Raw genomic sequence first — 25,087 nt, 5'->3', positions numbered from 1 at the left:
GTGCGCAGTTGCACGGCGAACGCCTCTTTAGCGGATGTGCGCGCGCTCACATTGACAGGCAACCCCAAAGTGCCCTCTGCAAGGCCGACTCCATTGTTGCTCCGAGCGCCGCGTCTCCGGGGGAGAAATCGAAGGTTGGTGGGGTGAGCGAACGTTCACCAGCCAGATGCACCTATGGCGCTGTGTTTTTTTTTTATTTATTTATTCCTGCCCGAACCAAGCTGGGCAGAGGGGGCTCATGGAGATTTTGAGAGCTACATCTTAAGTGAGTGTCTATGTTCTCCTCTGGTGTGCGTTTCTCCTTCTCTCCGAAAAACCTTGAAAAAGGCCAACTGGCCGAAACGTTGGTGTCAATAAAATTGGAGATCAAGACTGAGTGTGCGGCAACATAATCTTTTTCTACAAGTTTCGTCCCGTGCCAGCACCTCTAAGGGTGTGCATTTTTTCATCTTTTCTTATTTCTCCTTCTCTCCGACCCATGAAGATTTGCAGTCATTCAACTTTAAAGATAAAATACTAAAGGAGTAAACCACATTGACTTGTGACTTGTGTGTCTGGCCACTCCGCATGCCAGTGGATGTTCACATCTTCACCCACAAGTGGTGGTTTGCTGAGGTGCTCGGCATGCACAGCTGAGGAAACCATGTTGTTATTGTCGAATAATGAAGAGAGAATGCAATGAAGAAATAAATACTGTCAATCATCATAATCTTCACCAACACATCAAATCAAATCAAATCAAATCAAACAGTGCTTTATTGGTATGAATGAGTAAAGTCACTCTCTCTCTCTCTGTCTCTCTTTATCTAAATCCTAAATAGCATACAGCTTTTCCTCTTTTGTTTCTGGTTTATTTCTCTTCCCCCATCTCCCCACTCCCTTCTCTCCTGAAAAGAACTCATCTCGTATGTTCACTTGTGTCTGAGCCCTTTGCTCTTCACCTGAGTTACCTGCCACTGGGTCAACCATAGGGAGGCAGTATAGTCACTCCAAAGCCCAGCTGTGCTGCTCCTTGCTCAGACTGTAGAGAAAAACCTCTCGAAAAAAGAAAACGAAAACACGCTTTTCTGTGTCTTCATACAAGCCCTGTGAGGAATCCTGCGCTCCAGCCCCACCTCCGTCCTCCTCTCCCAATCCCCTACGGTGTCCAATTTGCAATCTTCACACTTTGTCTGTGAACTCGCTCGGTTGCCGTGGCACATGCCGAAGCAATCAAAAGACTGAGAAAATGCCAGGGATGGGGGGAGAGAGAGCGACGAAATGGGATGGAGTGTTGGGAGAGAGAGAGAGAGAGGGGAGTACACCCCAGCAGTCTGAATTCAAAGTGTGTCGAGGGCACAACTCTAACCAATTAGCCCCAAGACACGTAATAGGGTAATGACCCTTGAGATGGTTGTCGGTTCATGCGCCAGTCAACCTTAGGAATTTCATTAGTGAGGACAGACATCTGATATTCAAGGTTAAGAGTGCCAGTCCCCCACTCCCCCCATCTCCTTTACACTGTGCAGCTAGCCTGGAGACATCTTTTAACTATTTTTGGTTTAGATTAAAAATGCAGTGCAAGGTAAAAGTGTACCTTTGATTTAAGGTGTTTTTTTCCCCCCTTGCTCTGTTCTGTAAATTAGCGAGAAGAGATCTGCGGTTCAATTTGCAAGGGAAAGTTGTTGTTGGCTTTTTATTCAACAGTTTTACCCAACCAAAGCTGGCAAAGTAGCACTGGTGCAAAGATACAAATTAGCAAAATTACAGAAGAGGCAAAGTTGACTTATTAGCTGCTTGTGTATACATTCTCTCATCATACATAGACACACAGAAGCAACTTGTTTATGTGTGAATAGGCTATCACTCTTAATTAAACATGACTTTATATAGCAACACTTTACAGTAATGAACTTGCTCATGTTCAATGAAAAGATAAATCCAGGTGTGAGACGAAATAATGGTAAACACTTTATGATAAAGCTCGACTATAAACAGCAAATTTGTCTGTTGATGATTGTTAATATTTACCAATGTAGCTCATTTGTAATACTACAGCTCCATTTTCAAAAGATGTACTACTGTATTATTAATACACAAATAAATATTAGCAAAAGAACAAAAATAAAGTTTAACAAAACTATTGTGTATAGTGTAATGTATGTTTACTGGGGCCAGTAATCATTACCTTTTACTAATAAGACTTTGCCACCAGTCAGGTAACAGAGGTGATTCAGCAAACAAACAGAAGGCCTGGTTCAGGTTCCAGGTTCACCTCAGGTAACTTCCTGCCTCTTGTTAAAGTGTTCTTGAGGAAGACGCTCAACCTTGGCTGCGCCTGATTAGTTGCTTGGTGTTTGACATGGCTAGATTGCTGTCAGTATGTATGCGTTCATTAGTGCTCATATTGGGCCTTCTGTGTGAAGCACTTTGAGCGCTCAGCGGATTATAAAAAACTATACATGCAGTCCATTTAAAAGCATTGGCCAGATTGTGCAACAAACCGAGCCTCTGTCAAAATCCTATGTATTGTTTAACAAGATATTACAGTGACATGACATCAGGCTGATGGCAGTGTTGACAAGGATCAGTACTAGGCATATACGAGGACATTATGGAGGCTTTGTTTGTGGTGAAGAAGACGATGAAGAAGAACAGATGGCAAGCATATCTACAAATAAGTCGGTCATCTGCAAAGGAGATTAGTGCATTTGAGCCCATTTTTAATGGTCCCGGAAAGAGATTAAAAATGTAAGCTGTTTTATAACACACATTTTCTTTTCCATTTTTTTCCTTTCTTTCTTTCTTTTTTCAAAGAAAAAGCTAAACATCATAAAGAGGTGTTGAAAGGTTTACACCCAGTATTTTTTTTTTGTGAAACTGCCCATTAGTGAGGGTGCTGATGCATTCATAACATTTGTAACCAATATCTGGTGCCTGCGATGAGCCTTTAACCATGTCCCTCTAGCAGTTGTTGAGTTGGTTTGCATGTCTGTCTGCTTTGCCAGTCCTAATGGAAATTTCCTTAATACCACCAGTTTGTTCCTTGCCTTTACTGAATTACCACGCAAAAACTTTGCTATAAAAAAAAAATCACATAATATTCACACGCATTTCTTTCCTCACTTTCTAGCTTTGTCATGCTCTTTTTGTGGTAAGCCTGGCACTCATACAGAGGGAATTTCAATGTAGTCAACCCGCCGATGCCTATAAATAAACATAATATCAATCGCCTCCAGCGGCCATTTCAGAGTACAATGGAAGCCAAAGAAGTAAATAGTTCTCATTGCCTCTCTCTTTGTCTCCCTTCCGCTCTCGCTCTCCCTCTCCCTCTCCGTCTCTCTCTCTCTCCTTCTCTAAAGTTTGTGGAGGACAAATATATAATATATATATATATATTAAAAAAAACATTGATAAATATACATGAGACCATCTTGTTTGGTTGTTTTGGGTCACTTTCCTTTGCTGTGTTCCTGAAATGGAAGAGAGGCCCCTGTTACAACCTCTGGTGGTAATCTGAATTATATAACCAGTGCTTGTCAGGCCTCTCCTCCGCCCACTAGGAGACCTATACCTTTGTGTCTCCTCTGATGGAAAGACTGGCAACTATCTTTCACTTTCTTAGCCTGTGAACATAACAACACTTTCTATCTTGGTACAGTGCTATGACTTTGTACAACTTTGTTCTTTGAACTAGTTACAATTGTGTTGATATAGGAGTTTCCATCCATCACTGTCTTTTAGCTAACCTTAATTCATTGGCCTGGCCGTTAAGGTGATATTAGCTAATTAAATTGAACTTGCTTTCTTTAACTTAGTCCTTACTGGGCAACATGATCCACTTACACTGTGGTGGGTACCACATACACTCATTCCACACCATGTAGGCCTTCTTTGTTTGAGCTTTTTAGCCAGGATAGAGAAGAGCTGGCATGAGTGGGAAAGAGCTACAGATGTTGGTTCATGAAATGATCCCGGACTGGATTCTAACCTTGGTTCCTATGCCCACTGTCTGCTATGTGGTGCTGGACACCAATGCTACCACTGTGTCGTGGGTCTCCCCGTCCTTTCCTTTCTCAGTTCAAGCACATTTATGGAAGTTTGACTATGAACCTCAACTACCAAATGTGATTTATTAAGCCTTATTTTATTATTTTAAGATGTATTATTTCCCATTCATTAACACAACCAACAGATACAAGCATGGTTTCCTGTGGGTGTTAATGATTTTATATTTGTTGACCCTCGGCCAGCAAATACTCTGGGAAAGAAAGGTTAATCCAAACCAACGAAGATATATATATATATATATATATATATACTGTATATATATTCACTTGCTTGCTTACTTGCCTGCAGCGCAAATAGAGTGAGCTATCTGTTTAGACAGCAGCAGACAAGCAGCAGACAAGCACTGCCGTTGCAAAACTAGCTTACACTAGCAGATCATCCAATATATTGCTCTGCGATTTTCAGCCTTATGCTGTGAACAGAAGGTGAAACAAAAAAGAGTTACTGCTGGCGATGCCCATGTTACTGTTCAAAATGTTCGTAAACGGCCTCTGGGTGTATTGTGGAAGCAAAGCCAACAACCTGAAATGCAGACCTAACGAGATTAGCAGCAGACAAAAGTGACACTGCCTGACCCGGACATATTGACATATTGGACTTCTCACTCTGCCCCACAGAGTGTCTGGAACATGACAGCAGCCAAGTGCTATCATTCTCCCCATAACTAACATGCTGTGCCAGTAATTAAAATAGAATTAATAGAGCTGATAGGTAGAGTCTGAACCCAGATATACATTCTACAGGATATAGGGTTACAAAATGTCAGAACACATGAAGCGGTCAGAAAAAAAAATATTTTCATTGCTTTTGTCTGTCTCTAATCTTCATGTTAATTTATGAAAGCTTCTGAAAGTGTAAAGTCACAGTTTTTGCTGTTCAGTGTTGCCTGTATTTCAAAACAATACAGATGTTTTTTGATGGCTGTGCAGTTTTTTTTAAATGCATCTATTTTTGCCAGGGACGTGACCTTAAGAGAGATGATTGGATTTCTTCTAAATTATTGACCAGGTGTCTAATGAAGTGGGAGACTGAGCAGGAATGAAGGCTTTGAAAAATAATCAATTTTCATTTTAAAAGTGGTCAGCATTCATACACAATAGAAGGCATAAGAATATGTATTGGATAGGAATACATCTTTGTTCTGCTTTGCTTCAATGCAACTTGTCACTGTTTGGGCTAAAGGCTACTCCAGGCCAGTCTCTCTCCTCCAATGACAATGTCTGACTCCGCTGATGACTAAGAGGAGTGTTTGGGGACTTAATAGTAGTAAAACAAAAGGATCCCGTCTGGAAGATGTAATTCTTTTGACGTTTTAGCTTGTCATTTCGGAATGTAATCTTCAGCTGGTGGTTCGACCCGTATCACGACGGAGAGGCATTCTAAACATCCAGAACGAACGTCCCCCTTGGCTGCGCATCTACTTTTGACCGCACATTCATGTTGATACCTCACTGTATTATGACAACGGAGGAGCCCCGGAGTGCTTCGTAAACAGAAACCGGCGGCCAGACGAGATCTTTGACTTCATTCGTTTGCCACCCCAAGGTTAAATAATATTAAAGCAGAAATCCAACCGTACGAACTTTACGCTCAGATTCCTAAAGGGATGATGTAGACATTCAGTGAAACTGGATTCATAATCCCTTAGACTAACATAAAATACCGCTTGAAATTTCCTTTGACTTATACTGTTGAGAACATAGCGCACAATACAATTGCATTCTCATTTCCATATTTAAATCTGCCCTGCAGCAACTCACAGCTCTGCTGTGTTCAACTGATTTGATTAGTCCAAACGTGATATTCTAATGCAAAATGGAATACTTGTTTGCCCCAATAATTCCCCTGGCTACACAGCACTCGATGCAAATCTAAATCATTTACACTATTGTTATTTTGTGTCTGTGTGCACATTGTGCCATTTTTCCTTATAACATGTAATTTAAACGTTCATTTTCGTGAGCATCAGTTTAAGGTTGTAAAGTGGCTTTGGCTGTGTCCGTGTAGTTACAGCACCATGGACAACTCCATTCGCTCCTAAATCCATCTGGCGCCAGTCCGTCCCCCTCCTTGATTGACGCTTAAATTGTTAGCATATCATAGCGCAATTTTTACCGCAACCAATCGTTGGAGGGCCTGGGACGTACCGTCGTTGCCAGTGGATACAACAGGGGTAGCTTCAAAGAGCTTGTTTACAGAGCCGCGAGAGATTCTGCTCAGAGGGGTTTGCCCGTGAAGGACTGAGCGAAAGCCTCACAGATGGGATAACGGAATTCCACAGAAACAAGTGCATGCACGTTCTTCATGGCTGACACGGCATAACAAACTAGCTTACTTGTAATGTTTTAACACACGCTACGAGAGACACCACTTGTTTCTTTTTATTTTTGAGATTGGTCGCTGCTCATTCTGGTGGTGCAAGCCGAGAACGCGGGATATCTTTATCCGACCCTATCGTGTTTGCCTGGACCAAAGGTGCCGGACAAAATGGATAACGAAAAGTACCTCCCAGAGCTCTTGGCAGAGAAGGACTCTCTCGACCCGTCATTTCAACATGCATTACGGCTTCTTGACCAAGGTAAACCACCTGATTTTGTCGCCTCCGTCCCGTGTCGCCCAATATCATGCGTGCGCTAAAGCGCGCATTTAGTGACAGTGTAGTTCATGTTACGACTTTCCTTCTATTTCCGAGTATCGTGAGCTACTAAGTTACGGAGTCAAATGCGTATATAATTAAGCTACTACAAAGCTATTCCAGAGTTAGAGGCTATATGTTTGAAACGTAAGATACATTTAAACATTGTACATGTAACTATCCGTACAGGGTGAGTCACTGTTGGACTGTTGATCCAGCTGGCATGAAAATGCATGACCTTGTACCAAACTGTAGTATAATATCACGCGGCGAGAAAGGCTATAGGCTATATCTATTATATAAATAGTAAATTAGGCAAAAGTACAGTTCACCAGTGGACCAGTTGACAGATTTCTAGATTTTTAAAACTTCAAATCATTCACCGCCTCAAGATATAATTGACTTCAAACAGCAATGTTATCTTAACCGCTTGCACTCGATATTTTTGGCACATCACGTCTGCTCTTGTAATAGCCTAATGTTTTGTCATAATTACCCAGCGTGACGTCCTCCAGGTATCTTCCTGTAACACCTTATCCCAACACCTGTTAATTGGGATGTTAGCAGCTGCATCAGCTTGGACAGCGCCGGAGTGCTGGGTTTGGTTTCAAGCTTTGAAGAAGTTGCGTTGATCCTAATGCAGTTTGAAAGAAGACAGAGGCATTGTCCACGGTGATTTGAAGACGCTTTAATTAATCCAAGGCAAGAGCTGCGGCACAGTGGTAGGCTCTGGCTTTGAAGCTGTCTGACTTTGCCAAATGCCGCTCGACGCATCCCCTATTCCCCCTTTCGTCGGGAGTGCTCCAGAATAGCCAATCCTTTGAGTATCGTTTCTCCTCGAGTGGCGGGTTGGAAGGAATTGTCGCCCTGGATTAGCAACTTATCACAATTGGCAGACCGTTTCATCTGTCCACATTTGAATTGAAGACTTTTGACATGGTCAGAGGCTTAGGCATTTATAAATAGGCCCAGTGTATGTTTCAGAGGCGCACTGCACCTCGCTAGAATAGCAGTGGTGGGAAACGCACTGGAACCCATTAATTAAATATCTTAGTGTATAAAATGTGTTCCTGTCATCGTTAATCAATAGTATTTCATACACAAAGCCTACACAAATGAATCAGTTCAGTTCATGTTTCAAAAGTTGTATTGGTTTGGGCCAAGATGGCAAAAACAGTTGTATTTAAACAACAGCACCAGTAACAACCAAGTAATGCAAGACACCTTGTGTGAAACGTGGAATGCATTGTGCTTTGAATCAATGAACCACAACCAAAAGCATGCTCAAAAATATATATAGCCTATATGCCTTCAGTGTGAGTGAGGTCAGAGACCTTCACAGCATTCCTTGAATGTTGACCTCAGTTGACATGAGTATAGGCTACATACACAAACCCACATCTTTCACTGTCCATAAATCATTTATGTGATGACGCAATTATCAAGTCAGAAGGCCTATGTGCCCGTAAGCTGGTATTAACAAGCTTACAGTGTTTCCCCCCATTTTCAGATAGTACCATGTGCCATGTGCTTGATGCAAGTAGACTTTCAAGTGATGTTCTGGCAGTAGAACAGTCACAGCTTTTCTTTTTTTTCTTCTGTTGTGTAACGATTAGGAACATGCAAAAACTGATGGTATTTATGAAGAGAGGGATGGAGTGAAGGGGGAGAGAGAGAGAGCCTTTCTCAGTCAGCGCAATCAAGGTGCTTGTAGCGGCAGCAGGAGGAGTCCCTCAGAGTATCCCCCTTCCTTCCATTGTCAGGGGAATTCGCGAGGGCACATTATGCGGGCGAGATGCCGAGATGAAGGATGAGATCGCCGCCGTTGTTAGCGGAGATTTGTGTCAGGGCAGGAAGGCATTGATTCGGGGGACCGCGGCGGCGAGCAAAGTGGCCATTATGAATGGGCCTCTCCGCAAAGCTCCATCCGCTCTCCATCCGCTCCCCATCCGCTCCGCTCGTCTCCGTCCGAAAAAGGTGGAATCGTTGTAGCCGTAGAAGAGATAAGGCAGGGTGTTACTCAGCACTTTTTTTTCTCTAACCCCCCCTCTCCTTATCAGTTGGGCACTGTCTTCAGAAGAAGAAAAAAACGTTTCAAAGAAGTGTGCTGCTTGGGGGAGAAGAAATCTGTCAGACTATGGGAGGGGGGGACAAAAAAAAAAAAAAGGATTTCTCGGAATCTCCCTCGGCAGCCTCTTCAGCTGTTTTCCTCTTCCAGACGCACGCCAAGATCATATCTGATGATGGCAGGGATTACAGAATGTTGTGGAGATTCTAATAGATTAATCTCTTGTCTTGTCCTTGGTGGTATTAAGTCACTTTGTAGCAGTGCTCTAAGTAACTAGACAAGCCATGGAAGCAGAGGGGAGTGTGTGTTGAAATGATTTTTTTCTAAATCAGATGACCAGTTTGTTTGAGATGATAGGCCTACTGTTCATGGAGATATTGACTTGGAAATGTCCCTTGTGGTACTGTCAGAAATCCACCAGGCCATGTCGAAGAATGCACATGTTCATGAGTGAGTTCAGGAAGATGAAGTTTGTCATGCAAAACGTTTCCTTAAACTGCTGTTCTGTTTTAGAGACAGAGCTACGGCCAGCCCTTGCTCTGGACATATGCATCGCTGCATATGTTCTGTGCCTGGAAAGTGAAATGAGCCTTTATTAAATGCAAATTGCAGTGCCTCTTTATGTTTGGACGAGGTTGAGTTGCTTTTGTTGCTGTTTTTAAAAAAAAAAAAAAAAAAATATTTAAATCATTTTGCAGTGCAGTAATCTTTGAAGTATTATCTGCTTTCCACAACAGATAGCACTTGATGCTTTTCGACAGAACCTCTTCTCTGTCTGTTGCCTTGCTGATGAGTCCTGCTACTTGATTATGCAATTGGCAAGGGAAGAGGCCTGGTACACACACACACACACACACACACACACACACACACACACCCGCACACACACACAAACTCATACACGAATGCCAGTGCTGCGTTGCAAGGCCACACTTTTGACAAGTAAAGCTTCCCAGTTGCTAATTAACACGGCTGCATACATACATAAAATAAATCTGGTCGCAAATTTTGTCATGCTGTTGATTGGTGAAGCTTGAATATTTCCCAGAAAAAGGGGAACAACATGTTTTTCCTTAAAGCCCTATAAACGCAGTCGTGGGGTTTGTGCATGTGTAGCCTATTACCCATTTTCTACAAGGTTAAAAAAAATAGAGTTTGATTGAGCAAGTTTGCCTGCCAGAAACCGATAAATAGTTGCTCTGTGCTGGAATTTGACATGTTTCATGCCTTCCAAGGTTTCTTATGTGCTCATCATACTATTTACCTATACAAATGTATATGTCCCTGTTGGGGTGATGGGGATAAAAGTGTGCCTGCACTGTACGTGAACATACCTGAGCTTATTTATCTAGCTTTGTCTCGGATGAATGATTTAGTAATTGTGTGTGTGTGTGTGTGTGTGTGTGTGTGTGTGTGTGTGTGTGTGTGTGTTTGAGTGTGTTTGATGTTTTTGAGTGTTTGCCACATCCTTCCCATGGTGCCACATCGCTGTCATTCTTGCTGTGTTAGCATCACATCAGCAACTCATCAGATGCACACACACACACACACACACACACACAAAAACACACACTGTGTAAAACGTGTGAATGCATATTGCTAAAACCAAGCAAACGAAAGGAGAAAAAAAAAAAAAAAAAAAAAAAAAAACATCCATTAAATTCGGCGCAGAGCCTTACTGAGTTCCTTGCCGAGAATGCAAACAGGTGTAGCGCCCTGGCCACTGGAGCCTTGCCTACGCAGGTGCGCTCCATCCAGCTGAAGCTGGCCTGCTGTCACTCAAAGATGCCGGGGGATAAGGACAAGGCAGCAGCCTGTTCTGTTCTGGGCCCCGGCTCACGGGGCTATCTCTTGCCCCAGCGCTGGCAGCGTGCCTGAAAACGCAGAGGGAGCGGCTACGCAGACAGGGCCCAGAGAGACATTATCAAAGCCAGAGACACTGGCCAGTACAAGAGAAGACAAGACACTTTGAGTGAGGGAGGGGAGGGACGGACGGAGGGAGGGAGAAAGAGAGAGAGAGAGAGCGTAAGGGAGAGAGAGAGAGAGTTGGAGTAGGGAAACCACAACCACATATTGTGATAATCATCTGCGGCTCACCAACACGCTGACACTCTGAGCTCTCATGGAGCAGGGATTCAGGAGGTGTGTGTGTGCGTGTGTGTGTGTGCGTGAGTGTGTGCGTGAGTGTGTGCGTGCATGTATGACAGAGCCATAGTGTGAGTGTGTGTGACAGGCAGAAACTAGACTATTTGTTAGTAAGTGTTTTAGCACAAGTGTGCAGGTACTGTATGTATGTGAGCGTATAAATGTGTGTGTGTGTGTGTGTATGTGTGAATTATGTTTTTTGACTGTGATGCTTGTGTAGGTATTTATCTTCTACATGTGTGTGTGTGTGTGTGTGTGTGTGTGTGTGTGTATGTGTGTGTGTGTGTGCATGCATGCATGCCTGCCTGTGTGTGTTTATGTTTGGAATGGGAAGATGAGGAGCCCATGGGAAGGCTGGAAAGAGTGTGTGTGTGAGTGTGTCTCGTGGTGTGAGGGAGGCTGCAAGCGAGGTGTTGAGACGAGCTGTGGCAGCAGGGGTGTTGGCAGCCTGGCGTTTCGCGCCTCTCCCCCTCTCCCCCAGAGATGAGCCACGGAGCCAGAGAGAGAGCCAGAGGTAGAGGGCCGAGAGAGTCGCTCCAAGGGCCAGTAGTAAATGAAGCGACTGATCACCATCAGAGCCACACACAGGAGCCCTAATGGCAGGTCCTGAGTCAGCAGGCTCCTCATTGTTTCACCGTGGCATGTCGGATTTACACACAGATCCAATCAACAGCCGTCACCTGATGAAGCTGTAATTTAATGCCATGCCACACCAGGGGTACGGTTACCTGTCTTGTTGTCTGGTTTCTTTGTGGGTAGATTGGAACTTAAATTCCTAGTTTTCTACCACTGAAACTACAGTCTCCCTAATGTTCTCCATAATGGCTTTCTCTCTAAGCATTTCTGAATGAGTTATTCAGTGCTCATTGAGACGTTCGCCACTCATTGCTTGTTAAATGTAAATGTGTTGTAGAGCCGTGTACTGTATATGTCAACTCTAGCCTCGCCGGCTGATTCATATTCATGTGGTTCAAGTCAATGAGCTCCCTATGTATGCCATAACAATTTCAAAGTCAGCGTTGTATGATTGTACGGTTCAGCGCCTCCTCCGTGATAAAACCTATTGGCTTGTAAAACATGCACCGTACTGTTTTTTTTTTTGAAAGTCCCACCGCTCTGGGTGGCTGTTTTGCTGAAGAAGTTGCGCGGCTCAGCAGTTTTTTGCAAGGCATTTAAAGTTTGCAGGGCTTTTGGCCATGGGGCCGCAGCGAGATGGCATGTGTATTATCTTCTTGTAATCACTTCAACCTTTACACCTCATGAATTTTTAAGCGCTCCGCACGGCTCTCGCGACTGTGGGCGCATGTTTTCCTAAGTAAAGGGAGCCAAATAGGGAGAAGAAGCTTCTAGAAAAAAAAAGAAGAAATGTTTGGCCACTTCACTTCAAATAGCCGCCCACAGAAGCTTCTGAGCTTGTCTTGTTTACAGCGGTATTTGTGCAGCAGCCACATCATCTTTGAGAGCCCCCGTCTCTCTCTCTCTTTCTCTCTCTCCCTCCATCCCACCTCATTCGCTCTTTCTATCCTCATCTCTGTACCCTCTTCCCCTCTTCCCCACGTCCCCTCCCACTCTATCCTCTGGGTTCAGGGGTGTGTGTGTGTCTGAGTGTGTGTGTGTGTGTCTGTGTGTGTGTGTGTGTGTGTGTGTGTGTGTGTGTGTGTGTCTGTGTGTGTGTGTGTGTGTGTGTGTGTGTGTGTGTGTGTCTGTGTCTGTGTCTGTGTGTGTGTGTGTGTGTGTGTGTTCTCCGGCCTGCCGTCTGATCTCTCCTCCCTCCTTCAATAATGCACACTCTGCTTGTTTAGAGCTTGCCGGGGCGGCGGCGCGGGAGTCGGGGGGCCCTCGCTCTCGGAACTCCTCTAATGAGATCATTTAGACCCAGCATGCAAAAGTGGGGAACCCCCAACAGAGCGTGCTCCGGCTGGCCTCCGAGGAGCAGCAGGGGTGGTAGTTAAGGACAGGGGCCTGGAACCTGCTCCTGTTCTTCCACCCCGTAAAAACCCATCATTTCATCTCTCTCTATCTTGCTCTCTCTGTCTCTCTCTCTCTCTCTCTCTCTCTCTCTCTCTCTCTCTTTCTTTCACTCAGGGTGTCTGGCATATGTATGATGGCAAAGATGGGAAAAAAACTCCCCCAGACTTGCCTCACTTCAATTATGGATCCATTAATCATTTGTCTATAGGATGCTAATGCAATCTGCAGAGCTGGGTGAGGCTGCGTGTTCGTGTGTGTGTGTGTGTGTGTGTGTGTGTGTGTGTGTGTGTGTGTGTGTGTGTGTGTGTGTGTGTGTGTGTGTGTGTGTGTGTGTGTGTGTGTGTGTGTGTGTGTGTGTGTGTGTGTGTGTGGCTGCAGTTAACTCTCACACAGAGATGGAGGAGATTCGGAACCCAGGCTCAGTGAGTGGAGTGCTGCTGCCCTAGCTTCAGGCTAAGCCAGAGTGAAGGTTCACCTCCGCAGGGAAATGTTATTTATGAAGGACTGTGACTGAAATTAAATTTGAAAAAAAAGGTAGCGAAAGAGAGATAGAGTGTGAGAGAGAGAGAGAGAGAGAGAGAGAGAGAGAGAGAGAGTAAGAGCAATAGGACGAGAAAGGAATGGCTGTATGAAATTGGAATTGAAATGAAAAAAAAGAAAGAAAATAGAAAAGATGCCAAGGGAGAGAAAAAAAAATGGTTCCGCGATGGACAAATATGAAAGGGCATAGGGACTGATGCTGAAGGAAATGTGATATAGGAAGCCAATGAAAGAGCCTCTCCCTGTGGTTGGTCTCAGTCTAGCCGCCAGCTATACTACTTCCACCACCAGAGGTAAAGCTCTGCTAGGACTAACACTCCTCCTCCACACACATTTTGACACAGAAAAAAAATAAATAAAAAAAACTTTGTTGGGTACAGCACAGCAAGAACAGGAGCACTCTGTTGACTGTTATTTTAGTTGTTGTCTTGAAGCAGCCTGGCTGTTTGTGGCACTCATATGTCGTTCAGCGTAAATATCATACATTTACTGGAGAATTCTTTTCTCTCTGGAGCACTGCATACTATACGCGAGCATTTGCAACACTCAACTGCAGTGCGATTGATATGGTACGGAAAAGCAAGGTCAGTTCCGTGAGAAGCATTTCCTCACAACAACCAATCTGAAGGTTGTCCTCCTCTGCATGTGTATGTACAGGAACATGACATCATTGGTGTGCAGACTACACCTTCAAAGCCTCCTCCCTCAGGTGTAGATGGATAGATGTGGAGGTGTGAGTGTGGGTGTGGGTGTGTGTGTGGGTGTGGGTGTGGGTGTGGGTGTGGGCAGCTCCACCAAAGCAGGGAAGTGCTGATGTGTCTGTATAATTCCCCCCTCATCAGGGATGGTGGTGAGGAGACACATCTCAGTGGTGAGGCTGGCCCGTCTTGGGATGTCAAATCAGTGGGTAGATTCTGCATCGGCAGCACCATCACTCCCCTGGCTCATTCTGAGTCTAAAGAGAGAGAAAGAGAGTGAGAGAGAGAGAGAGAGAGGGAGGAAATGAGAGATTGCGTGTGTGATGTGTGACACAGAAAGAGGGTGAAAGAAAGTGAGAGGAAGAACGTGAGAAAAAAAGGGAGAGAGAGAGAGAAAAGGAGATGGTGCCCATCCTCTCACTTCCAAAGGTGTTTCATTTTTTCTCAGCCAGAGCCAGATTGGCAGATTCAACACACTCTGCGGGGAAGCTGGATGCATGTTGAATGTGTGTGCGTGTGTGTGTGTGTGTGTTTGTGTTTGTGTTTGTGTGTGTGTGTGTGTGTGTGTGTGTGTGTTTGTGGTTGTGTTTGTGTATGGGGGGCACATATGTGCACACTGCATGTGTTGTGAATGATTGTGTGTGTGTATGTGTTGTGAGTAGATGACACCTGAGAAAAAATTCATTTCCCACTACGCGGCGAGCATGGCATTATATCCCACATCCAGACCCGGTGGAGAAAAGGCCCCTGTAGTACAGCCACACATACTGTAGACACACCTACACTTTTTAATAACATTCCTTCAAGGAGAGACCCTACAAACACACCTTAAAGGTGCTCTAAGCGATGTTATGCGATTTCTAAACTAAAACATTTTTGTCACATACTGCAAACATCACCTCAACATCCACTAGCTGCCTCTGCCCTGAATACTTTGTTAAAAAAAAAGGTCTCTGTGGACATCCCAAGCTCCAAAAACGGCAACAAAAACAACTTGGTCCAGCCTGGACCATAAAATGGTCCAGCCTGGACCTAATAAACTGTTCCAGCCAATCACAGATGTGATGATGATGATGATGATGATAAAGATGAATTTATTTGTCCTATGTGGAAAATTGTTCTGTGCCATACAGTACATCTGATACATTTACACATTTAGACAGCAAGACAGACAAGACAAAATGCCAGACAGAATATGCAACAAATGCATGTTTAGGAGAGGTTGGAAGGGTGGGGGATGGGAGGAAGGGGGATGGAGTAGCGAGCTATCTCTCTGTTTTGTTTGACAGCCAACAGAAGCGACGCTACCCAACATCGCTTAGAGCACCTTTAACTTCAGCACAGGTGGACATTCCGGTTCCAGAAAGCAAAAGTCCTGCCGTATATTCTCTCTACCTGATGTGCGCTTCACTAATGATCTGTTCTACCTGTTCTAGCTAATTAGGATGAGCTAGTTTACTAAATGGCTGGATCAAACACTTGGCACGACTTTTACTGTCTGAACTCAGGATGTCCGCCTCTGAACAGATCCCACAACACCTGTGTATATTATGCCCCCCCCCTCCTCCCCCCCCCCTCCTCCCCACCCCCCCCCCACCCCCCCTCCCTCCCAAATCCAGCTTAGTGACTAATTTAATAAATGCATCAGCTCTTGTTGAGAGAGGACTCACCCTTGATCTTGACACGCCCGGTGTCTCCTTCCCGGGCTGCCTCGTCCCTCCTCATCTCCACCCTCAGCCATCTTTATTCACGGCTGTTTTGTATGCCCGTCACCTTCTCCGCTGAGCGGATTGAGGGAAGGATTAGCTCCTTCTCGCCGACATCCAAACACCGTCCCCCATCCCACTTGGTGTAATCCGGACCCATTTAATTATGTTTATCGCAAGGAAAACCTGCGGTGGCTCAACTTTTTTGAGCCATGGAGAATCCCCTTTTTGACCCCAGCAAAAGTGTCAGAATGTCGCAGAAACGTGCAAAGTATAGTGGACACTGCTGAAGAGATGTTGTCGTCCATTTATGCTCCCTTCAGCAGAGTAGGAGGACGATGTACAGTTGTTAATATTCTTGTCACATTTGATTTCCTTGGGATCCTGAAAAAAGGGGATCCGAAGTGGAGTGAGATGTGATTTGAATTGGGATTCAGCACGTTGCCTCGAGAACAAGATCATACGTGTTGGAGCTCGGACTGACAGATTCATTTGTAAGTCAGCTGTCATATGTCATATGCCACAAATTCAATATTTCCAACTTGCCTCTTCACCCATTGTGTTTCACACGCAGTCACTACACACGCAGTCACACACACGCAGTCACACACACACACACACACACACACACACACACACACACACACGCACACCAACTGAGCTAGACCAGGCACTGGATGCACCGTGCACAGTAGGAACACTGTATGCAATCCCTCGGATGACTTTTCTATTCTTAATCCCGTTTGCTGAAAGCTTTTCCCCGCAAAATAACATCAGTACCTCGCAAAATAAACCTAAAAGTAGTTCAAAGCAGCTCACAGACCTCCTCATTGGACTGTGCAGTTCATAAAAAAGTAAAACAGTCTTAGGCATGAGAAGACACTCCATCCCGCCCCTCCCCCTCAATTTCTCCCTCGTTTTCATCTTTTTTACACACATATTTTGCGCTCTTTCAAGATGGCACTAGCATACAGAGTGTGCTGAATGCATTTTCCACGTTCTGTAAGTGATTAGAGGAATGAGCGATTTCAGGGCCTTTGGGCTAATATATTAAAGCTCGCGTTCACTGACACAGGAAGGAAGACGTTGCCCTCGTCATTCTCGCACCCCCCTGTGCCGATGTCGGTGTAATCGTGTGTGTTAACCACCAGATGTTCCTCCCCAAACGTGGAAGAGGGGAAGACGAAGAGGGGGGCGGGGGGGAACGGCGTGGTGCTTACTTGTCAGCTTGAGAAGCGCACCTCATCAATCCAAGTCCTCTCCCATATCTGCGTGTGTGTGCGTGTATGTGTGTGTGTGTGTGTTTGAGTGTGTATGAGAAGAGAGAGAGAGAGGTCATCGGGGATCGTTTCAACTCGGAGGATTAGTCCCCCAGACCTAGCTAGCGTCACTGCTGTATGAATAAATAACAGGCTCCGTCTTTGTGCTTTTAGTGCATCCCCTTGCTTCCTGAGAGCAAAAAAAAATAGAAAGAGAGAGAAAGAGAGAGAGAGAGAGAGAGAGAGAGAGAGAGATAAAGAGAGAGAATGAGAGATGGAGAGAGAAAGAGAGAGAGAGAGAGAAGGAAATCAGAGCATGGAGTCCGGCAGTGGAGGGATATGAATCTTTAATGGAGAGAGATAGAGAAATAGGATATCAGTAAATGAAAGTTAAGTGGATTTTCTGGGTTTTTGGAGCAGTGGAAGTTATCCAGTAATGTGCTGCAATGCAAAGGCAGGGGGGCAAAAGAAAGGGAATGAAGGAGAGAAAAAAAGAGAGAGAGAGAGAAAGGTGAAGAGAAGGGCTAGAGCTGTTCATTTGCCTCAACCGCCAAGGGACTGTAACGTCCTCTCTTCCTGCTGTCATCCCTCTCTCTCTCCCTCCCCCCCTCTCTCTTTCCCATGTGTTTATTTTGAGTGTCACTCCAGTTCCCCAGTGGTGGTCTAATTTTACTGTCATCCCTTCATTCTTGTTGAGCATCCATCCAGCTTTCTGTTATCTCTCTGATGTTTTTTTCTCTGGTTTACCCACATTCCCTCATTGTGTTGTTTTATTTACCATCTCTCGCATTTGACGTCCATCGCCAAACTTCAAGTACTTTGTGTGTAAAGGAATGTGTTTCTCTTCACGATAGCTGTTTTTTTCTCCACGTTCTGAACAGGTTATGCCCTTTCTTGTCCTCGCACGCTGTGATGCCATCGGGGAAGAAAAGTGGGTGTTTTTTCGAGAGGGCAGACGAAACGTCTGAACCGTTTTGATCTGCGTCCATTAAGAGGGCAGTCGTGCCGTTCTCCTCGCCCGTTAATGAAACTGCGGCTCCTTTTGTGTTTACGCCAGCCGCCTGTCGGCACGTAAGTGATCCGGCTCATTTGTGAGTTGACCTGCAGTCAGGAGGGCCCTGCGGCTTGTTAGAGCCCAGGTTAGGATTGTGCTCGAGGGTGGTGGTGGTGGTGCGACTGCCCGGGGTGGGGGGTGGAAGACGCAGGCTTGTTAGAAGTGACCTACACCCCGCCTCCCACACACACACACCGATACACACAACTCCACCAACGCTTGTTAGAGACCTCGCCGTGCACAGCCGCCTTTGTTTGAACGCCCATTACCTCATCTTCGTTTTCATCAGCAAAAACTTTTCACCGCTGGAGGATTTCTTCTCTCTCTCTCTCCCTCTCTCTCTCTCTCTCTCTCCCTTTCTCTCTCCCTCTCTTGCTCTTCTCTTCTTCTTATCTTTTTTTTCTTCCCTTTGTCTTAAAGCACCATTAGGAGAGACATCCTGGTTTTGTGTGGGCAGTAGCGAGAGCTTTGTTTTGACCGCTGTCATTACCCGGCACCCGTACAGCGGGAGCTCACACCCGCCAGTACTGCTGTACACCGAACGCTGGCATGTAACCTAGCAACACAGGGTCATTATTTCTTCAGGAAAAGGGCAGTGGCAGCTTTTTTTTTTTTTTTTTTTTGGTTTCTGCTCCCATCACCCCTTGCAAGCTGTCGTGCAAATACCTCTGCCGTGACATTGATGGTGATGATACTTGGTTCCTCTCCCTCTCCCTCTCTTGTTCTCTCTCCCTCTTTCTCTCTCTCTCTTTCTCTCTCTCTCTCTCTCTCTCACACACACACACACACACACACGCACACACTCAGACAGGAAGATTTCATTCTAAGTGTGTAATGGAGAACTTGTGTGTGGGTGAGTGGCAGTGAGAAAGTTGGCGGCGTAGGAATGAAATAGAAGGGAGGAAGGAATCGCGGATATAGATCGGCGGTTGAGATGCGCTCTGCAGTGAATGGGCGGCCCTGGTTCCTGTTGCAGCCGTAGGGTAGTCAGAAAGAAACCCAGCCTGGAGAGCCACTCAGCATGGGCAACAGCAAACAGTGCACACAGGCTGGGGTTTGATAGCGGTGGCGGCAGTTGTGGTGGTGGTGGTGCTGATGATGGTGGTGAAAGATCTGTTGAGGTGTGTGTTTGTGTGCGTGTGTGTGTGTGTGTGTGTGTGTGTGTGTGTGCGCGAGTGTGTGTGTGTGTGTGTATGTGTGTGTGTGTGTGTCTGTGTGTGTGTGTGTGTGTGTGTGTGTGTGTGTGTGTGTGTGTGTGTGTGTGTGTGTGTGTGTGTGTGTGTGTGTGTGTGTGTGTGAGAGAGAGAGACAGAGTGTGGGTGTGAGAAAGAGTGTGTGGGCACCCTGGCTGGTGGCGCCGGCGGTTGTTGTATTGACAGCTCCTTGTCCTGGAGAAGCTGATAAGAAACCAAAAGCGAGGGAGCGGAGGTGGGTGACCGAGGAGAGGAGGTGAGGGGAGGGGAGGGGAGGAGGAGAGGAGAGGAGGGCAGCGGAGGAGGGCTGAGTGGATCACCTTACCGACCCAGAAACCTGAGCTCCCTACGGGCCCCTGGTGCCCAGCAGCAAGGCCCTGTCAGATAGCAGCCGGGCTCCGGGAGTCACACCACAGACCAGCTGAGGATAACCTGACAGCATCACCCAAGGAGAGGGGACATCCGAGATAGTGAGCAGAGCTGGGGGAAGAAGAAAGACCCAGAACGGGAGAAGAGAAGAAGAGAAGAAGAGAAGAAGAGAGAGAGAGAGAGAGAGAGAGAGAGAGAGAGAGAGAGAGAGAGAGAGAGAGAGAGAGAGAGAGGTGAGATGGAGGGAGTGAGGGAGAAAAAAGGATAGAAGGGGAGCTTGGAAGAAAGAGAAGAATAGCAGATGGTTGAGCATGAACAAGCTCTTCAGGGCAGAAAAAGGGGGGAAGAATAGGAGGAAGAGGAGGGGAAAAAGAAGACAAGAAAACACAAATAGCTGCTCCAGGACAAAGAGGAAGCTAGTCTCATTATAAAGAACCAACGAGCCAAAATGCATTGATTTATTGGTCAGCGACTTCAGTAAACAAAACATGCTAAGCGTTGTGAATGAAGTCGCTAAGCTCCCCTGTGGGGGCAATGAGTGGATGCTTGTTTCCGCCTGGATTTTCATCACTGACACACCCAACTGGAACATAATCATCTGAGTAGCAGACAGCAGTGCTTACAGAGAGCGAGAGAGAGAGAGTGTGTGTGTGCGTGTGTGTGTGTGTGCGTGTTGTGTGTTTGTGTGTGTGTTTTAGTTTTTGACAATTACTTATCTAACATTTCCTGGAAAATAAATTATCTTAAAGCAATAATGGTCTAGTTAGCTTATGGTGACCTTTGTTTCTCACAAACATGGTAGGGTGAAACTAAAAATGGCGAAGTTCTCAGACTCAGACCCTCATTCCGGAAGGTTCAGTATACCATCTCTGCTGCTGTTCCCCTACCACATGAGATTAAGCCTGCTGAGACTAGACCAGGAGCCCAGAGGGGTCAGCCTAGTTGGGAAGGTTACCAATTTTTATTGATACTACGATGTCTGGCATGGTCCCCAGATAGAGGAACGGCACGTCTGCCGGGTTCCCTCTGGTGGGTGTGGCCAGGGGGGGTGTAAAACTAGCACCCCAAAAATGGGCTAGATTAGTTGGTGAGGTTACCACTTGAAACCTGTTGCAAATTGTTTGCCATGGTCCCCTGATTGAGGAATGGCCACTGCCAGATGTTTTTAGTGGTGGGCGGGGCTTGCCAGACATCATTAAGTGAGGGGTGGAAAATGGGCTAGATCAGTTGGTGAGGTTACCACTTGAAACCTGTTACAAATTGTTCATCATAGTCCCCTGATAGAGAAATGACCACTGCCAGACATTTTTAGTGGTGGGTTACCCCCGGCAGACGCCCCCGAATGATGACACCCCCAAAAATGGGCTAGATCAGTTGGTGAGGTTACCACTTGAAACCTGTTACAAATTGTTCATCATAGTCCCCTGATAGAGAAATGACCACCGCCAGACATTTTTAGTGGTGGGTTACCCCCGGCAGACGCCCCCGAATGATGACACCCCCAAAAATGGGCTAGATCAGTTGGTGAGGTTACCACTTGAAACCTGTTGTAAATTGTTCATCATAGTCCCCTGATAGAGAAATGACCATTGCCAGACATTTTTTGTGGTGGGTTACCCCCGGCAGACACCCCCATATGATGACACCCCCAAAAATGGGCTGGATCAGTTGGTGAGGTTACCTATTCAAACCTGTTTAAAAAAATTTCAATATGGTCCTCTGACAGAAAAATTACCACAGCCAGACATTTTTGTTGGTGGGTTACACCAGCAGATGCCCCTGTATGATGGCACCTCAAAAATGGACTAGATCAGCTGGTGAGGCTACCAATTGTTAAACGCCTGCAACTGCCAGAGTTAGGCCTATTTCAGACCAGAATGGGGAATTGGGACGAGACGAAAGCGATTTTACCGGCGGTGGCGAAAATGGAAACAGAACTTTGCTTTTATTTTTATTTTATTTCAAGTTATTTTATTTTACATCATGTTTATCTTACTTTACTGTACAGCACATTGAATTGCATTTATGTATGAAATGCACTATACAAATAAAATTGCCTTGCCTTGCCTTCCACACCAACACGATGGTAGACAGGCGGCAGCGGCGCGGGAGCTGCTCTGCATTTGGAAAATAGAGCTTGAGCAGAATTTTGACGGCAGTGGCAGGTAGTGTCTTGTTGAAATGAATGGCAAAGTAGCAAACTAGCATTGTATATGGGGAGATTTTGAACAGGACTGGCTGTGCTCGCCAACACTGTCGGTGCGAAAGGCCGAGTAGAACACACCGCCTGATACCCGGCTGTCTTCTCGCTGCTGACACGCCACGCTCTTGTGTGTATCTGGCCCTATATCCCAAAAACGGGCCACAAAGCTTGCCCAAAAACTTTGGCTTGCCACACAAAGCGACTTCATGTATTATAGAGTACAAACTCACAAGATTTATTGCAAAAAAGGTTGACCATCTAGACAGTGAAGGTCTCAAGGAGTGGTGAAAATTCGAGCACTTCTTTAAATTTAATGAGCAAAACATAAAGTCGCCTGTATTAAAAGTCGGTCATTGTAGAAGCCTTGGCCTCCGAAATCAAATCTTTTTATGTACCAATTATAGACCATTAGCACACAAAATTTGGTGCAAATCTGTCCACTCTTTCAAAAGGTAAAGCATTTACACAAAATACCTTTCTGAGTGGCCAGCAAAAAATAATAATTTCAATCAAAAAGATCCATGTCACTTTTTTTCTAACGCACTGTACGGGATAAAGGAGCTGATCCTTGCCACATGTACAGTAATATCCCATCATCTGAAGGCCTCAGATCACCACTCCAGATTTTTTTTTTCAAATCTAAAGTGGTCAATTGATGGGATTGGACTGTCATTTGGATCGAGCTGAAGACTGCTGAAGGTTGGTTCAAACATTTTCTATTATCATTTAATATAATTTTATATCATTATATAGTCCTATCTTTTTTTGCCCCTTATTGTTGAGCTCTACATTTATGTATGTATGTATGTATGTATGTATGTATGTATACATGTATGTACTGTATGTACGTGTGTACTAGGGCCGTAATGATATTGTATCGAACCGAGAAATTGTGATACACAGATTCACAATACTGTATCGCGATACAAGGAGGCAGTATCATGATACGCCCTTTTAACGTTTTGATACCGATCAGGCCAGAAAACTACATGATATGAAGTGATAGTGCTTCCAAACAATCATTATTATATAGAAACTTTTAAAAAGTAACAGTAGCCTCTTGTAACCTGTTCTACCTATAAACTATCATAGTTTTTATTCATAAAGTTTATAATGTTGGCAAATGTGAAATAGTGTGGTGTATCGAACTGTGGCTCATGAATAGTGATTCAAACCGAATCGTGAGTTGAGTGTATCGTTACACTTCTAGTGTGTACATATCTCTGTATATCAGAAGGTTACAAAATCACTGCCTGAAAACCCATTCTTCCAGATGGCTTAGGATCTAAGAGACTAAGTATTTGAATTGATAGGCCTGAATATTTAATTGATAGGCCTAAGAATTATGTAAGTCTATAGCCTCCTACAATGAATTCTGTTGGTCATTTGATCATTATCTTATCATCATCATCTATCTTGCGTCAGTGTGCTGAAATGTACTGAGATGGACAGTGACATAAGTATGCCACTTATCAGTGGAATTAATGAAAATGCAGAGGTTAGTACTTTATTTGACCACTGGCTAGAAGAATAGCCATACTTTGTTGGCCCAGTCCTTCTTCAAAGCCATTGTTCTCTGTTGGCTCTTCTCCCACCTCGTTGTCACTGTCCATCTCAGTACATTTCAGCACACTGACGCAAGATAGATGATGATGATAAGATAATGATCAAATGACCAACAGAATTCATTGTAGGAGGCTATAGACTTACATAATTCTTAGGTCTATCAATTAAATATTCAGGCCTATCAATTCAAATACTTAGTCTCTTAGATCCTAAGCCATCTGGAAGAATGGGTTTTCAGGCAGTGATTTTGTAACCTTCTGATATACAGAGATATGTACACACTAGAAGTGTAACGATACACTCAACTCACGATTCGGTTTGAATCACTATTCATGAGCTACAGTTCGATACACCACACTATTTCACATTTGCCAACATTATAAACTTTATGAATAAAAACTATGATAGTTTATAGGTAGAACAGGTTACAAGAGGCTACTGTTACTTTTTAAAAGTTTCTATATAATAATGATTGTTTGGAAGCACTATCACTTCATATCATGTAGTTTTCTGGCCTGATCGGTATCAAAACGTTAAAAGGGCGTATCATGATACTGCCTCCTTGTATCGCGATACAGTATTGTGAATCTGTGTATCACAATTTCTCGGTTCGATACAATATCATTAAGGCCCTAGTACACACGTACATACATACATGTATACATACATACATACATACATACATACATAAATGTAGAGCTCAACAATAAGGGGCAAAAAAAGATAGGACTATATAATGATATAAAATTATATTAAATGATAATAGAAAATGTTTGAACCAACCTTCAGCAGTCTTCAGCTCGATCCAAATGACAGTCCAATCCCATCAATTGACCACTTTAGATTTGAAAAAAAAAAATCTGGAGTGGTGATCTGAGGCCTTCAGATGATGGGATATTACTGTACATGTGGCAAGGATCAGCTCCTTTATCCCGTACAGTGCGTTAGAAAAAAAGTGACATGGATCTTTTTGATTGAAATTATTATTTTTTGCTGGCCACTCAGAAAGGTATTTTGTGTAAATGCTTTACCTTTTGAAAGAGTGGACAGATTTGCACCAAATTTTGTGTGCTAATGGTCTATAATTGGTACATAAAAAGATTTGATTTCGGAGGCCAAGGCTTCTACAATGACCGACTTTTAATACAGGCGACTTTATGTTTTGCTCATTAAATTTAAAGAAGTGCTCGAATTTTCACCACTCCTTGAGACCTTCACTGTCTAGATGGTCAACCTTTTTTGCAATAAATCTTGTGAGTTTGTACTCTATAATACATGAAGTCGCTTTGTGTGGCAAGCCAAAGTTTTTGGGCAAGCTTTGTGGCCCGTTTTTGGGATATAGGGCCAGATACACACAAGAGCGTGGCGTGTCAGCAGCGAGAAGACAGCCGGGTATCAGGCGGTGTGTTCTACTCGGCCTTTCGCACCGACAGTGTTGGCGAGCACAGCCAGTCCTGTTCAAAATCTCCCCATATACAATGCTAGTTTGCTACTTTGCCATTCATTTCAACAGGACACTACCTGCCACTGCCGTCAAAATTCTGCTCAAGCTCTATTTTCCAAATGCAGAGCAGCTCCCGCGCCGCTGCCGCCTGTCTACCATCGTGTTGGTGTGGAAGGCAAGGCAAGG

The 25,087-nt window shown here is 44.6% G+C and overlaps 1 protein-coding gene across 1 annotated transcript in view; it reads left to right on the top strand.

Annotated features, from left to right (window-relative positions):
* The first annotated feature begins 6,261 nt into the window (after window positions 1-6,261).
* khdrbs3 (KH domain containing, RNA binding, signal transduction associated 3) overlaps window positions 6,262-25,087 on the top strand; it is a 116,797-nt gene continuing 97,971 nt past the window's right edge. Inside the window, exon 1 of the mRNA XM_062529371.1 lies at window positions 6,262-6,628. Coding sequence (XP_062385355.1) covers window positions 6,538-6,628 — 91 coding nt within the window. The 5' untranslated portion in view covers window positions 6,262-6,537. The remainder of the gene's footprint in view (window positions 6,629-25,087) is intronic.

This window comes from Sardina pilchardus, chromosome 24 (assembly GCF_963854185.1).
Source record: "Sardina pilchardus chromosome 24, fSarPil1.1, whole genome shotgun sequence".
NCBI classification, from domain to species: Eukaryota; Metazoa; Chordata; class Actinopteri; order Clupeiformes; family Clupeidae; genus Sardina; species Sardina pilchardus.
Note: the sequence above shows the minus strand (reverse complement) of the source record. Positions and strands in the feature narration are given on the sequence as shown.